The sequence below is a fragment of the Aulonocara stuartgranti genome, assembly GCF_965226115.1.
Source record: "Aulonocara stuartgranti genome assembly, chromosome: 1".
Lineage (NCBI taxonomy): Eukaryota > Metazoa > Chordata > Actinopteri > Cichliformes > Cichlidae > Aulonocara > Aulonocara stuartgranti.
This window is the reverse complement of record NC_138939.1, coordinates 707,993-723,437: the sequence shown is the minus strand read 5'-3', so window position 1 is coordinate 723,437 and position 15,445 is coordinate 707,993. Positions and strand designations below refer to the sequence as shown.

The 15,445-nt window shown below is 48.1% G+C and overlaps 1 protein-coding gene across 5 annotated transcripts in view; it reads right to left on the bottom strand.

Annotated features, from left to right (window-relative positions):
* Positions 1-865: 865 nt before the first annotated feature.
* Positions 866-15,445, bottom strand: part of tshz3b (teashirt zinc finger homeobox 3b) — a 29,466-nt gene continuing 14,886 nt past the window's right edge. Inside the window, exons 1-2 of one of the 5 annotated variants that reach the window (XM_082545367.1) lie at positions 13,172-13,223; positions 866-4,700 (exon numbers count right to left, since the gene is read on the bottom strand). In XM_082545367.1, coding sequence (XP_082401493.1) covers positions 1,075-4,700; positions 13,172-13,217 — 3,672 coding nt within the window. In that variant the 5' untranslated portion in view covers positions 13,218-13,223 and the 3' untranslated portion in view covers positions 866-1,074. Of the gene's footprint in view, positions 4,701-7,044; positions 7,088-9,692; positions 10,080-13,171; positions 13,224-15,445 lie in introns of those variants that run through there. The other 4 variants (XM_082545370.1, XM_082545371.1, XM_082545368.1 and 1 more) reach the window with 4 other exon arrangements.

The window sequence follows — 15,445 nt, the reverse complement described above, 5'->3', positions numbered from 1 at the left end:
TGAAACATCTTCATAAAGGAACATCTTTTTGTACAGCCTCAAATATCTTCTCACTGTTCGTTCACGTGTCGGATAAAAAGAGTCTTTAACCCTTTGAGCACGAGTCAGGAATAAAAAGATTCACCTGTTGTCCTTCGTTTGCTTTCTCCCTTTGTTTCTGTATCCTTTGATTAAATAACACATTTATAAAACTATTGTGCAAAACAATTTATTTATGTCTTCATATACTGTGCACCAGCAGATAGTCATAGTCCTTTAAATTAAAAATATAGAAACAATGCATAATTTAGACAGGATAAGTCATATGTCTTATGTACATATTTTACACAGACCTGAATTAATAGCGGCCCCTGATCAATGAAAGTAAATCTTTTTTTTCCCCTTTTATTCACAAAGCTGCGATATTTGTGTCACATCCTGTGAGACGAGGATCCCGCATCGGGCGGAGGATCTGCTTGACTCGACATTTTCTCTGCTTGGGACGTGACGCGTGTCTAATTTTCACGAGGGCCTCGATAAATTTCCAATCTCTAATCTCAAGTCGACAGTGTTTGGATGTCCGGTGCAGAAATGCTTTGACGTACTCAGAGGGTTAAATTTTAAATGCTGCCTCAGCACCAAAAACAATGAAACAGAAGACAGAGCAGTCAGGAGTGAAAAGAGAAAACAAACCATGAAAAGGGCACCAGGTTTAGCTCCAGAAGGTTCAACTAAACTTTGTTTTTTTATGCATGCAGCTTATCACACCTCAGTGATGCCAAAATATAAAAACAACAGAAATCCATTTACACAAATCTCAAAATACAAACACTTTGTTTTAGAGCTCTTTTTTTTTACTTCATATACTGCCCCATCAGCCCCCACCCAATCCCCGCCCTTAAAAAAAATGAACGTCTGCGTGAAAAGTCAGTCTACATCATACATAATAAAATTAAAAATCTTCTACAACACAAAATGTAAAACCATGTGCCGAAACTCAGAGCAGTAGTTGCATGGCATCTTTGTGCAGTCCTAACGCTTAAGGCGTCCTTCGTCATCGTTTCTCATCTGTCAGAGACGGCGAGCAAGCCGGTGCTACTGTTTGTCCAGCTCGCACACATACATGAGGTGATCCTCTGGCGACTTCCCATGAGTCTTACTCAGGTGAAGCTTGACCGCGTGCTTGCTCGCAAATGTCCGATTACACAGTTTGCACTGATAAAGGGCGCCGCTGTCGTCGTCCTCGGGAGAGGGCAACGGCGATTCGGAGGAGGGCAGAGATGTGGTTAAGGATGAGGACAGGGAGATGGGTAAGGAGGACGGGATGGATGTGGGGAGTGAGGACGGCAAAGGGTGGCTGGACGGGTGGAGGTTGGAGAACAGTTTCTCAGACAGTCCTTTGGTATGGCGTTGGTGGTGGTGTTGCTGGGAGATCTGGCTGAGCAGCTGCTCCCCAGAAAGCTTCGCCAGGTCTCGCAGGCGAAAGCCCAGGTGGGATTCCAGGTGGCTGACGTAGGTGGACGGCGAGCGAATCTGAGAGGCGCAGTCACTGCAGAAAAACACAGGGTGACCAGAATCCAGGTTCTTCAAGAACTTTGTGCCACCGGTTCTCCTCAGCTGGTACTTGACATTTGCCAGCCAATGGGATATGGTTGTCATGGAGAGACCCGTAAAGCGGGAGATATGCATTCTTTCCTGTGGGCTCAGGTCCGACATCATGTACTTGCCGTCATTTGTTTGTCTGAGACTGGAAGCAAACTGGGCCTGTAGGATGAGGAGGTGCTGAGGGTTCCAGTTGGACTGGCGGCCTTTACGCTTCTGGGCAGGCGAAACATCTTCGGTCTCTTCCTGCGTGACGCCGTCGATATCAGAGCGCTCGGACTGGCTGGTGGGCGTGGAGGACTTGGACACAGCCTGGCTTTCTGTCAGGTTCCTCAACATGTCTGAGATATCTGAGAGGGCGTTTTCTCTCAGAGGTGATGTGGACATGAAGGAAGCTACTGCAGCTGAGGCTTTGGTCATGCTGATGGTGGAGGAGGGAGACACCGAGGATGGGGTGGAAGTGGGGGAGGAGAGAGATGTCGACCCCAAAGAGTTGCTGCTTTTGTCTGCATTTTTTCCTTTGGTAAGGTCTATGGGTTGGTCGTTGTTCAGATGCTGCTGGTAGAAATATCGCTCGAGGTGCTCGCTACCGGTCTTTTTGGTCTGTGCTGGTGGTGTAGAAGCGGCCACTGCTGCTTTCTCAGCCAAGCTGTTGCTCATCTTGAACAGCATGCTCATTGGGTCCAAGGAGGGCAGGGCCGGCTTGGCGGCCTTCCCCAGGTGCACGTTCATGACGGACTGCAGCGCACTCAGAGGGTTCACAAACGGCTGTTCTGGAGGCGGGTGATCAGTGATGATGGCTGTGCTGCCACACGCAGAGGTGGGTGGGGGTGAGGTCACGGCAGCAGACTCTACACCATTCTCTGCCGTCTCCTTTGTAGAGACATCCCCGTTTGCATCTCTGTGGTTGGGTCCATTTTCTTCTTCTGCACTTGCATTCTCAGGGGTCTTACTGCCTCCTGGTTGGCTTTCTTTGGGGGACTCTCCTCGGGCTGACTCCTCTGCCTCGCTGTTGCACGGTGAAGGGGTGGTGCGCCTCAGAGGAGAGCCCCTCACAACAGCAGCCGGCTCCCTCATTTTCTCCTCCACCTTGGCCACCTTCTCTGTCACTTTCTTGACGAGTTCCTCCATAGCATGGAAGTTGTTTTTAGGTAGTGGAGAGGTCTGGCAGCTAGGAGGCGAGATCAGCGGCTGGTTCTTGGCAGTGGGGGAGAGGATCTCCCCTCCGGGGAACATATATTTCAGTGGGGAGCTCTTTCCAGAGGTACCCAGTGAAAGCTTCATGATGTTTGGTAGCTGGTAGGCAGCGTGGATGCTGGGATATCCTCCCCAGCTGGGAGCTCCATTCTGGGCCTTGTTGATGGCTGAGGTCACTGTGTTCTCCAAGGACTTGAGGATATCAAGACCCCCCTTTGGACTTTCCTCCAGATCCTCCTCAGTCAGATAGCTATACTTTGAAGTGATATCAAACTTTTCCTCAACCTCCTCCTCACCTACGGCCTTTTTCTCCTTGCTCACATTGTTAACATTATTCAGAATGGACTCTGCAGTGCACTCCTCCTCCTTCGCCTCCTTCTTTATCTCCATAACCATAGGAGTGGGGGAGATGCTGGTCGGAGGAGGCACCGGGGCAGGTGGAGGGGAGAAGGTGGTAGCAGCCAGGGGGACCGACTGCACCTTCTCTTCAGCTGCTGAGTTTGACCTCGGTGCCTGGGCGGATGCCTCTATGATCGGTTTGCCTTTCTTAATCGCAGAGTTGGTGACTTTGATGAAATGTCCTGTCACCATCATGTGAGCCGTGAGCTCCTGCAGCGTGTCGTGAGAGCTGCCGCACTCCATGCATTTGAGGATCTGTGACTTCCTGGATTCGAACTGCCAGGCATAGCTGGCACCATTTTGGTGTCCATAGCGGTTGTTGGGCGTGATGTAAGGGTTGGTGACCTTTTGGAGTATATCGCCAGAGTCACTGAGGGAGGTGGGCTTTGGTGTGGCGCCTCCATTAGAGTCTGGCGAGCTGGGGATGTCCAGGTCAAGAGGGGCTCTCTTTCGAGCAGAAGAGATAATCTTAGCTGTCACAGGTGTGACAGGCTCTTTCAGAGGCACTTTCTGGTAGTGTTTCGTCTTAATCATGTGGACACTCAGGTCCTGAAGGGATTCAAAAGAGTGTCCACAGTACATGCACTTCAGAACCTTCTGCGCGTCCTCCTTCCCTTCCATCTCCAGCAAAGATCGTTTCCTAGGTTTGGACCACCGTTTAGCTCCCTCGCCATCCGTCTCGTGGTTATCATCACGGTAGTGGCCCGTCTCATTCATGTGCACCGTGAGCTCCACCAGCGTGTCGTATGCTGCGCTGCAGTCCTTACAGCGGAATTTGCTGGCACCAGTGAATATGGAGCCATAGAGCTTGGAGCTCTGCCGGTAGAGCTGGACGGTACTGAAGAGGTTGGGTTCTGTTGATGGGGTGCTCACGGCCACTGTAGGATGTTGGACCAGCGCCATCCTGTTGTGGTGGTTCTGGGAGACCTGCTGGAGGGTTTTAGCCATGGCTGTCTGGTGCCAGTCGTAGCCTCCGCTCCCACAGCTGCTGCTACTGCTGCTGCTGCTGCTGCTGCTGTGGCTGCGGGGGGGCTTCTCCGCTGGGGGCTGGCTCAGGTTCAGGTTTAGGGTGGACCAATAGGAATTGGTCAGAAAAGAGGTGTAAATGGCCTTCATCTTCTCCAGGCTGTCAGCAACAGAGCCTGTTGCTGCTAATATGGCCTCTTCGCCAGCGACAGTGGCGGCAGCGTTGGCGGCGGCCATCATGGTAGAGGAGGAGGACGGCGACAGGGCATTGGAGGGATCTTTAGAATGGAGGATCTCGTCCTCATTTTTAAGTGAGGAGCTATCAAAGTCAGACATTCTGTCACTGGTTTCGCTCAGATGGGACTCGCTGTCCAGCTCCTGACCAGAGAAGTCAGTGGCGTTGGGGGAGTCACGGAAGCCCGGACGGTCCTTGAAGAGGAAGTCCTTGTCTGGACACAGGAGTTTGGCAGCGGGCTCTTCCCCGTCCTGGGCCGAGTCGTCTCCATCCAGGTCTTCATCCAACATAGCTGCTTCCTTCTCATCTTCAGGGACGTATGCTGCGAAATGAAGAACAAAGACAGAGAGAGATCGGTTAGACCTACCACAGGAGGAGGATTGTATTAGTCTCAGAGTTGATTCATCATGATGAAAACTCTTCTGACTAATGTGATTTTTGAAACATGTTGCTAATATTTCCCTGAACAGCTAAAGGATCAAACTCCAGTCCTCGGCGGCCGCTGTCCTGAATCTTTTCCATGTATCACTGCTGCAGCACACCTGAATAAAATTAGTACGTCATTAGCAAGACTCTAACGAACTTGACTGCATGCTGAGGTGGCAGTTCAGCCACTTGATTCATGTTACAGCAGCTCACGAGTGAATGAACATGGTGCAGTAAAAGTACTTTTAGAAGTACATTTTTCCAAACACATTTATTTAAATGAGCAGGTTGGGGGTTGCCACACCAGCATGCAGTCAGTTTTATTCAGGTGTGTTGCAGCAGGGATGCATGGAAACGTTGCAGGACAGCGGCCCTCGAGGACTGGAGTTTGACACCCCTGCTTTAGTGTGTGTGAGGGGCACATGCATCATGACGGGCGCGTGTTGCTTTGAATAAGGATAAATGAAATGTTTGCATCGTGTACATGGCCTGACTGCTTTCTCTGAAGCAGCAAACAAATAAATGCAGCGTATCTGTGAGTGAAACAGCCTCGATCTTCAGGACATCTTCTGAACCTGTTGAGAGGCAGCATGAGCCGACGGCACGGGCTTCACACTTTGTGCAATCGTTCACAGATGAAGGATTTACTCCCATAAACGGGACTCGTGCTCGCACTGACATTGTTTTCTCATTGGAACCGAGTCAGCACCCCGCCCCTCCTCCCTCAGGTCTTTGTTCTGCACAAAATCAGCGGGAGACAGGCGGAGAGAGAGACTGAGGATGGGAAGAGAAAGATGAAGTGAGGGAGAGGCGAAAAATGTCTCTTCAAACACAACTTGCCACCTTATTCTTCTCAAGGGGCAACAGCTTGAAATTAAAACTAAATTTGAAATTAATGAAGCACATTCTGGCGGTGGCATTCGTTTCTGAAGTAATAAATTACTTGTATCAACCTCGGAGACAGCGGTTCCTGTCTGTCAATTAATATGTCTTACGCTTCTTCTGCAGACTCTAATGCATTCCCTAACAGACACACTCGCCATTTAAATTAAGCATGCATGTTCACTCATTACACCGCTCAGCCCTCGCCTCCTCGTAAATAAAAAAAATGTATGTACGTTTCCCTGCGACAAATCTCTCCCCGCAAAACCCATTTGCTTCAATTACAGAAGATTAGAAAAAAGTTTAGAGTTATTATTTACAGTTTAGCTGCAGGGAGACGGCTCGAGGATCTCCATTTATATTCAAATCCCTCCAGTTTAAGAAGAATACAGTGGAAATCACACAGAGAAGAGATGCATCAAGACAAATCACACTGTCGCCTCTCCGTGCAACTACCAATGTTTTCTTTGGTTAATAAGTCCATCAGAGGGGAAGCAGATGAGCAACGCTCGCGCTGTGCACGTCGAGCTGAGCGTGCTCGCACGCGCACATGCAACAGATACAGAAGGAGAGGGTGTGTGTGTGTGTGTAACGGGCTGTCACTCGCCCATCTGACCTGGCGTGTAAGCACAGGAAATGCATCTGTAACCACAATCCACCGCTTTCACAGACACAAAGGCTACGTTCACACTGCAGGCGAAAGCGACTTTTTGGACCTTCTGCGACCCATCTATCCGATCATGGTGTGACAGTGTGAACGGCACAAATCCGATATTTTTAAATCCGATCTGGGTCACTTTCGTATGTGGTCCTGAATCCAATACATATCTGATGTTTTAGAAAGGGACTGCTGTTTGATGGTCATGTCGCATTAAATCCGTCTTTTATGTCACTGACACAATACAGACGCCAATTATCAGCGCCGGAGAAGACATCACGAACGCTTCCATCCAGTACAACTGTTGGGAAGACAACGTTGGAGAAACGTGAACATTTTATTTGTACTGTATAATCTGCAGATTCTGACAGAAATCTGCAGCTATCCTCTGAAGCACTGCTCCTCTAAAACAGCAGTAAGGATCATTATTAGGACAAATGTAGATAACACAATAACTTTATAACTTAAAGCAAAGTTGGGAAACGTAAAGTCCGAAGTCTTTATATTGAGGCCATCAGTCAAACATACTGTTTGCTCTGGGTGTAAACAGAGCGCGTTGTGTGTGACGTCTTCTTTTGCGCATGCGGCCACTTTGAGGGTTCACACTAGAGCGCGTTGGCTGTCGCATTTTGTTTGTAGTGTGAACGAGCAGACAAAAAAATCGGATTTGATGAAAAAAATCGGAATGGAGCATTAAGACCTGCAGCGTGAATGTGGCCAAAGAAACGAGCTGCCGCAGACACCGTCAGAGGTCTGGTCCCACTGTCTCTGAGCTGATTATTCTAGCCAATAAGGTTACGTCCCCATGCTGTCTGTTCGGCAAAGACTGGACACAGTGGGGGAATGACGCTGAGAGGTCGGTCGTGCTTTAACCGAATCTTGCCATAGCTCAGATGGTTTTAACAGGTTTTTGTTGAGCAGGAAAAAAACCACTGAAACCGGAGCAAAGTGACACAAACAAAACTTCCTGCCTGGAATACCTGCACGACCTGCTGGCATCATGTGTGTGTATGTGTGTGTCTGTAATGTACGTGTGTGTACTGCATCAGCAGTGAAACGGAGAGAGGAGTCTTTGTCATTGTCAGGCTCCTGTTTGCCGTCGGCGATGATACGACACTGCCGTGGGATAAACAGATGTAGAGAGACACAGATATCCCCGAGCCATCACGCGCACACACACACTTCCTGTATGTACTGTATGCACTGCAGTGTAACAGCTCTGTGCCTCGAGGCGATCTCTGGAGTTTGTTTTCAGGGTCCACCTGAAAAGCTTTAAACGCGTCACGGCGAGCGCTTTAAACCCGTACGGTCATCTGACCTCTCACCGACACTACGTGCGGTAACGGCGCCCTTTGTTGCAATAAAGCAGCTGTGTATCTGAATGCGTTTCGTCTCTCAGCCTCCTTGGCTCTCCCTCCGTCTGTCTCGAGCCGCCACCCGTGCATACGAGCACTCACCATCTGCTGTGAATCAGCCCAAACGACAGCTGTGTAAGAGAACCGTGCAGAGCCACAGCAGCCCAGAGCGCTCATCGAGGCCAAACGTGAGCACGTGAAACCACATTACGGCGAGCCGCCTCTGAGAGAATCCACGTCTCTGTAAAGTACACAGCTTTTATTGGAAACCACGTTTTAGTGGTGAAAGTGTGGAACAAAGAGCAGAACTGCAACAAAGGCAATGAGATTTGAAGATCAGTGGTTCTTCCTCGTTTAAAGGCTTTGTGTTGCTAATGTTTGTGGTTCTTCCAACGGTTCCTCCTGGATTCTCCTGGAGTCTCTGAGCAGTCCCTCAGTCTGTCAGCCCGAGTTTTATCCTAACACGCAGCCTGCAGGAGGTCCAGATGTTCTCGTGCAGCACCTCTGATGAGTTAGCTGAGTCTGTGCTCTGATGAAAAGGCTGGAGACAGGCGAGCAGCTCTAAGATGATACATCATCTCAGTGGCAGGAAGTGAATTATGAACTTCTCTAAATTTCTCAGCAGGAGATGTTTAAAGACATGACGTCGATTCAGATTTGTACTATCCAAAGTCCTTCAGGCCTTCACCTTCACAAAGACCTTCACCTTTCTTAAGAAGACCAAAGTTTAAATGCAGCATCTGAAAACTTCCTCATGTATACTGAGAAAGACTTTTCCAGTCACTCTGCTTCTCTGTGACATCACACTGTAATATTTTCATCGTGTGTACGGCATGTGTGAGGGGTCAAAAATCCTGCAGCTCTGATTTTACTGCAGGTGAATTAGCCATGTACACCAGAGAGGAGGGAGGAGGAGGGAGGATGAGGGGGGAGGAGTGAAGTAAAAAATGAGGACACACACGCTGAGATGATCCCCAACGCTGCTGGCTCGGGCTCGATTGTGACCCAGGATACTGAGATCAGTACGCACGCGTACACACATATACCACGCTGCAGTACGAGGAGGCAGGGTCAAACACACCAGGTATGCAGGTGCTCTTTTAATTAGTAGAGCAAGCTGCAGATGAAGGATCAGCAGGGTGGAGAAGCTGGTTTGATCTGAGAGGAGAAAAAATACAAATTTTTTTCCAGTTTTTCAGGACATTATACTGCTGCTGTTCTATCAAAATTTTAAACAAATATCCTCATATGTGGCTCTCATTTTCTTTAAAAAAAAAATTAGGTAAAAAAAAATCTGGTAATTCTTTGTTTTTACATTCATCGGGCCCCAATTAGCCAAAATATCAAAGAGAAATTAAAAATGCTGCCGTGGAAGAGTTCGGGTCTTAGGAGGTTAATGTGGTGAGGGTGGAACTTTAACCATCTTTTCCTGAAGCACGTCGAGCGGCTTTAATGCCTAAAACTGATCCAGCCGCACGTTTAGCCCCCTCTAGCCTCCTGACATGGAGTGTTGTCTCTCAGTGAACAATACCACCTAACGACACGGTAACGAGACACGGCTCGGGGAGCGCTGCTTCATGATGATCACGTCCTCTCCCTGCCTCACGTCTGTCCCTCCGCAGTCAGCAGAGCAGCCACGTTAATGAAGTTAATTGAATCCACGATCAATAACGCTTAATTATAGTGATTTGAAATGCACAGACAAATTGGTGGGATAGCCCTTCTGCACGTGCACTCAGGGTGCTGTAGTTCCTCTAGCTATGAGGCGTGTGGCCTCATAGCTGCTAGCAGTCTGGAGCAGCATTGGCGACAGCGTTCACCTGCATGGACGTCAGCTTGGGAGGTTTCACAGCTGACTATTGCCATGACGACAGCACAGCTGATAAAGCTGTGTAGCTAACGTGCTCTCGGTTCAGCGGTGATCTCAGAGCTTTTGCATTCTGAGTGGAAACGTGCACACAGCGAGTGTGGGAAGTTGCTTGGTATCTATTACCTGCCAGTCTGCTCTGATCTCTTTGGACAGCTCTGATCAAAAGATGTCATCCAGTCCACTCGACCCGGCTCGCCGGGGGAGCGTGCGTGCACGTGTGTGTGTGTTGCCGAGTAAATCACAGCGAGGCCTGGGTGTAAACAAAATGACAGGATCACTTTAAGGTTCTGTCAAGTAGGCAGGAGGCGATTATGATAACGCCCGCTCTGTTCCAATGCAAACGGACACACTTAAATTCAGCGGGCGTGGGATCGCACCCACGGCGGAGCTTGTTCTCCGCGTCCGCCGCTCTTCTTTAGTCCTCCTCGCCTCGCAGAAATAATGCCTTTCTCTGGTGCTCAGTAGAGCTCGACTTACAGGCTGGATGTAAACACACAGAATGACATCTTCCTGAATGTGGGCATGAAACAAAAGAAGTCCTTCGAATGAATCTGCGCGGCAAACGTGGATGTAAAGAGGCTGAAAGAAGTTCCACGGAGGCAATAAAAGGTGTAAAATGTGCCGAGTTTGGGAGAAAAGAAAAACGGTGCGCAATAAAACTGGAAAACAGCTCTGCTCCGAGGCAATTTAGACTGCAAAACACAAACCATTAAGTTTGTGCATTATCTTTTAATTTAATCTTGAATGATTTATAATCCATCACGCAAGGCTTCAACCATATCCAATTATTCTCTGCTGCTTGATTGACAACAAATGTGATTTATTAAGCTAATAAAAAGTGACGTGCTCTGAAAATAACCAGCGAGACGGACACGCAAACACCTGAGAGATCGATACTCGCACGTATGTGTGTGACTTTAAAGCCGTGCGAGAAAACCCTTTGAACAATCACGTATGCATCTCTTTACTTAAAAGAGAAATCCGTCTCCATCCAACGCGCTCGCTCTGCAGAAACGTCGGAAATCAAAATGTCAGCCGTGTGACGACTGATGGCTTTTCCTCACGCAGGCCGACTGATTATATTAGACTTTAATTCCTCCGTCCGCGGCTTACGTGTCATCTTAGTCTGCGCTTTATCTGCTAATGTTACGCTCAATCACTTGATATTAATGAAAAACAGAGAGCCAAGCAACGTGTGTGTGTGTGTGTGTGTGTGTGTGAGGAGGAGAGGGTTAACGGTCTACAGTTTACATGCATATCAATGTAGGAGTGTGCCATTAAGAAATATTAGCATGTTTACAGCATCACGCCGTGTACGGGCTCATTTAGTGAAGCCGACACACACACACACACACTGTGAAACAACAGAGATAATTTTAAATCTGACCAGGAAAGAAAATTACGCACATTACAGAATCGTACGTGTTCGTGACGTAGTGTGGAAAAAAAGGGGTTTGCTGGAGCTGACAGCCATCGACCTCCAGGGCTGACACATGAGCCTGCAGTTCCTCTAATTCTCTGCAGAGGCAGCAGTGAGCAGGTCCTCATGTTAAAGCAGAAACATTTAGAGCCTGTTACAGAGACAGTGTGGTCAGTTTGCATTATTAGGGGCGTGGCCTCTCTGACTGACAGGCAGATGGTGACACAGGTGGCTGTTGCTCCTAGTCAGAGCGTTTATGCTGTTGGAGCTTTTGTAGCATTTTTAATGACATCATGTGACCAATAACATGGCTGCTGTGAGGTCACTGGACTAACAGACCATCCAAGAAGACGGAGCTCTAGTTTTAGGATTTTATGGCTAAGCTAGCAAGCATCAGGGGAGAGCTAAGCTCTTCACCCCAAAAACAAACGGAGGCTTCGCTACTAGGAGGTGACACCATGGTGGAAGGTCCATCTTTGATATGACAGACACAGGGTCATGCATGTGAATGTGTGCATGAGCGACAGGGCAGCGCATGATTAAACGTCATCCTAACGTTGAATTTACAGCTGATTTTCCAGCAGTTTGGTTTGTGCAGATAATGTGGGAGACTGATCTGGTCCCAGCTCGTTTCCCTGATCGTGACGGGTTCTGATGTTCTTCTGTTCTCCTGAGTTTAACTCCTCCAGCTCTGCAGGTGTCTGCAGATACAGTTCAGGTTCACGCTGTGCTCCTCTCCGAGCTGCAGACATGTTGACACATCATTGCTATGACTCAAAGCAACAAACAGGCGCCATGATTACGAACGCTGATTATGTTTCAGCTCCAACATGTTTCCTTTAGAAAAGTCTGTGCTACACATTGTTCTACACATGAGTTCCTGACGCCATCGATACGGACTAAACAACATCTCCATCACTCACATCAGCTGTGCAACTCATTTTACTCTCACACGTCTGTCACACACGTGTCCCTGTGATTCAAAGGAAACTAAAGCCACCATGAGTCACCAGAAAGTGAGCTTCCTGTTCTCAGGCAGAAACCGAAGCATGGCTGCTGTATGTTTATGATCAGCTGAAATCAGACATCATCTTATTCTGAACTGTAAGTCATGCAAAGCTACCCCAGCAGAGAGCAGCTGGGGCCACGTTACAGTTGGTGGTGAGTCTCAGAGGAGGACGAACTGCTGAATCCGCTCGGATTTCTCAAGTTTCTCTCTGAATCTGCAGCTTTCCTCTGCAGGATGGAAACACATGGAGGCCGTCAAACTGAAACGATTTCACCTGCTGATCAGAACATCAACAGATCTGTTCACTGACACCTTCATCGTATGCAGCAATTAAAAAGAAACCTGAGCTGCGGCTTTAAAAACACGTTAGCATGTTGTTAACATCTCATGTGATGGATCTCCGGTCCACGCTGCCCCTCTTCATCAGTGTGTGTGTGTGAGGTTTCAGTTTCAAAGCGCTGTGTGTGTGCGTGTGTGTGTGTGTGTAGTTTCCAGCGTGGTGGTAAATACACAGACAGCCATGAATGATGTCAGGAAGCAGAGCGCCATTTTTAATCATGTAATGAGACCCCGAAGACCAGAAAACACCAGACCGAGTGCTTTAATGTCACACAGATGATGTCAGAGTGGGACCAGAGTGTGTGTGTGTGTGTGAGAGAGAGAGAGAGACCAGGCTGCAGGTGAAGCAGTAACACACAGCTGTGAGAAATGGTGAGCTGGGCTTGACGTCCTCGTCTCTCCGTGACCACAAGTCTTCAGAAAACCATCTGTGGCTCACCTTCAGAGAGCTGACAGGAAGTTAGACTTCTGAACTGCGGAGCCTCTGTCTCTGAGTTAGCCCCATGTTAGCAACACAAGCTTTAACATTCAGAGTTACTGTTTCTATGGCTCGTGTTAAACAAAGACCTGACTTCAGAAATCTAGGTGAGGGACAGGGGAGCTGCCTAAGGTGTTCGGACCTGTTCCTGCAGAGCTCCATACGAATTAAACCGAGCACCATGTGAAAACAAAACGCCGTCTACGATGAACACATCCGCTCACGTGGAGGCCTCGGTCCAACGTTCCACTGTCAGGACGATGATCGCTCCTGCAGTCAGGTGATAATGTGACTGCAGGCTTCTCTGTCTGAACGTTGCTACCGTGGGATTACTTAATATCTGAAAAACAACTGACCTGCCACAGCCACGCCGATGTGTTTGTGATATATCGGCGCCAGCATTAATGCTTCCCCTCCCTTGAAATCCCTTCTCTTTCACCAAACCCTGCTGCTGTGGTGTCCTAAAAAGGAGAAAAGAGCTTTCACAGGCTCGTCCACATCGAACTGCACCTCGGAACACTGGGTCACATTTGTCCAGAGGATGCAGAGATTTTTAAATTTGCACCATCAGGAGACGATCTGTGCTCAAACTGAAGAAACGGCATCATTAATTTGGTGTCTGTGATGCTGATGAATGAGACGTTTCACTGAAAAGCTGGACTTCATTTACAGGAAAAAGACTGCTGTAAGTAGTTTTAATTTTATGCTTTGTGCTCTACCAAACAAAACCATCTCCTCCACGATGCTCATTAATTTTTATATACAAATATTTACATCCAGTGTGAAGTTATGAGGCCTTAAAGCCTCCAGATGCTCCGTAACTCCAATGTTTCTCCCGCTGGATGTCAGAGTAGACGATCAATCAGATTACTGCTGACAGATGTCACACAGAAGGAAAACAAGCGCCGTACCTGCCCTCTCATGTGGGTGGGTTTTAACCACCTTCAGCACCAGGTGGTCACATGTTGGTCATATGCTCCACCAAAACCTCTAAAGTTTGTGTATCTGTCAAACCAAATCAGTTTAACCCAAAATATGCTGTTGGTTTGGTCTGAATCATCAGGGCTTGCTCGCCTTTAAGTCGTTGTAACCCCACAGCTTTAAGAGAAACCCCAACAACCCTTTGAGCACTCAGCAAGAGAAGGAAGCAAAAACTCTCTTTTAACAGGAAGAAAGAAACAGACGAGCAGGAAAACACAGAGACGCCAAAACAAATGTGTGTGATTGGAGCTTAGTGTGGGAGTTTTTCTTGCGCACCTCCTCACCATAACAGATGATCTGATATCCTCGTGTCGGTGTTGTTCCCACATCATCATAATAAATGTTGTTCCAGGTTCAACATTGCAAGTGACCAATCACATTGTTGTGATGTACTTTTGCAAGCCAAGCCATTCATTCATTTATGAAATTCCAGTGTTGCAAGGACAATATGCATAATGCTTACCGTTTATTAAAGAACAGCATCCTGAAATGCAAAGAATTCAAATTGCTGGATCGGCGGACAGAGGTGGTTTCTCGCAAGTTAAGTAGATTTTTTTTTTTACGGCGCTTTTTTCTGAAGTCGCAAAAGTATGACGTCACAACAATGCGATTGGTCACTTGCAATGTTGAACCTGGAACAACATTTATTATGATGATGTGGGAACAACACCGACACGAGGATATCAGATCGTGCTCACCATAACACCAATCCACACGTTAGTGAAACGAGCCCACGCGGGAAGCATCGTCGGTGGCGAGTCCACACACTCTGACCACAGTTTGTGATTCAAACAAGAAAACCTGACAGTGCCCAAGCATGAAAAACCAAGTAACGCTTAGCTTCATCCATGCCGTGGACTGAGGACTGGACCGACACCAGCTCACCGCATACCCCCGGTTCAAGATGTGACAGGACCAGCGGTAATTTGAACTATATGATAAGAATTGTTCAGTAATTCCTGAGAAACATTCCTGGTTTGGGTTCAGTCCAGATTAGATTTTTTCAGTGTTCAGACAGAACCAGCCGCATGTGGAGACACCCAACGATTGATCAATAACTCAATGGCTGCTCGTTAATCAATCAAGTGTCCTTTGACTGGGTTGTGCTCATCTAAGTAAAGCAGAGCAGACTGTCATTTCTGTGTGTGTGGCGTTCACTGACACCGAGTAGCACCCAGGGCGAAGCTCGAGGCGAAATCATTCCTGGTGGAGTTACAGAAAGGCAGGAAGCAAAACGTTAAACACTGACTGAAGCTCGGCAACTGACATCCACCTCTGCCACTCGCTGCATTTCTACACGTGCTCTCTGGGCTTCCTGTGTGAGCGTGTGCCGCTCGGCTCTAACCCCGCCTCCCGGCCTCTGTCTGCAAGGTCACAGGAACCTCCCACAAACGTTCCAAACACGGGCGTTTTGCCTGAAGCCGATAAGATTTTATTGCACAAAGACAGGTTTGTGATTGCATATGAAGAAAATCTGCTGTAGGATTTTTACTGACACGTGTTCGCTGCTGAGTTAACATGAACCACGTCTGCCTGACTCGTGGCAGCAGGCTGGCGGGATCAGAAGGAAGGACTGACTGCAAGCAGAAAATCACACGCTGCTGTGCAGAGGGTTCACCTCGAGGCCACAAAGTCCCACCCATGACACA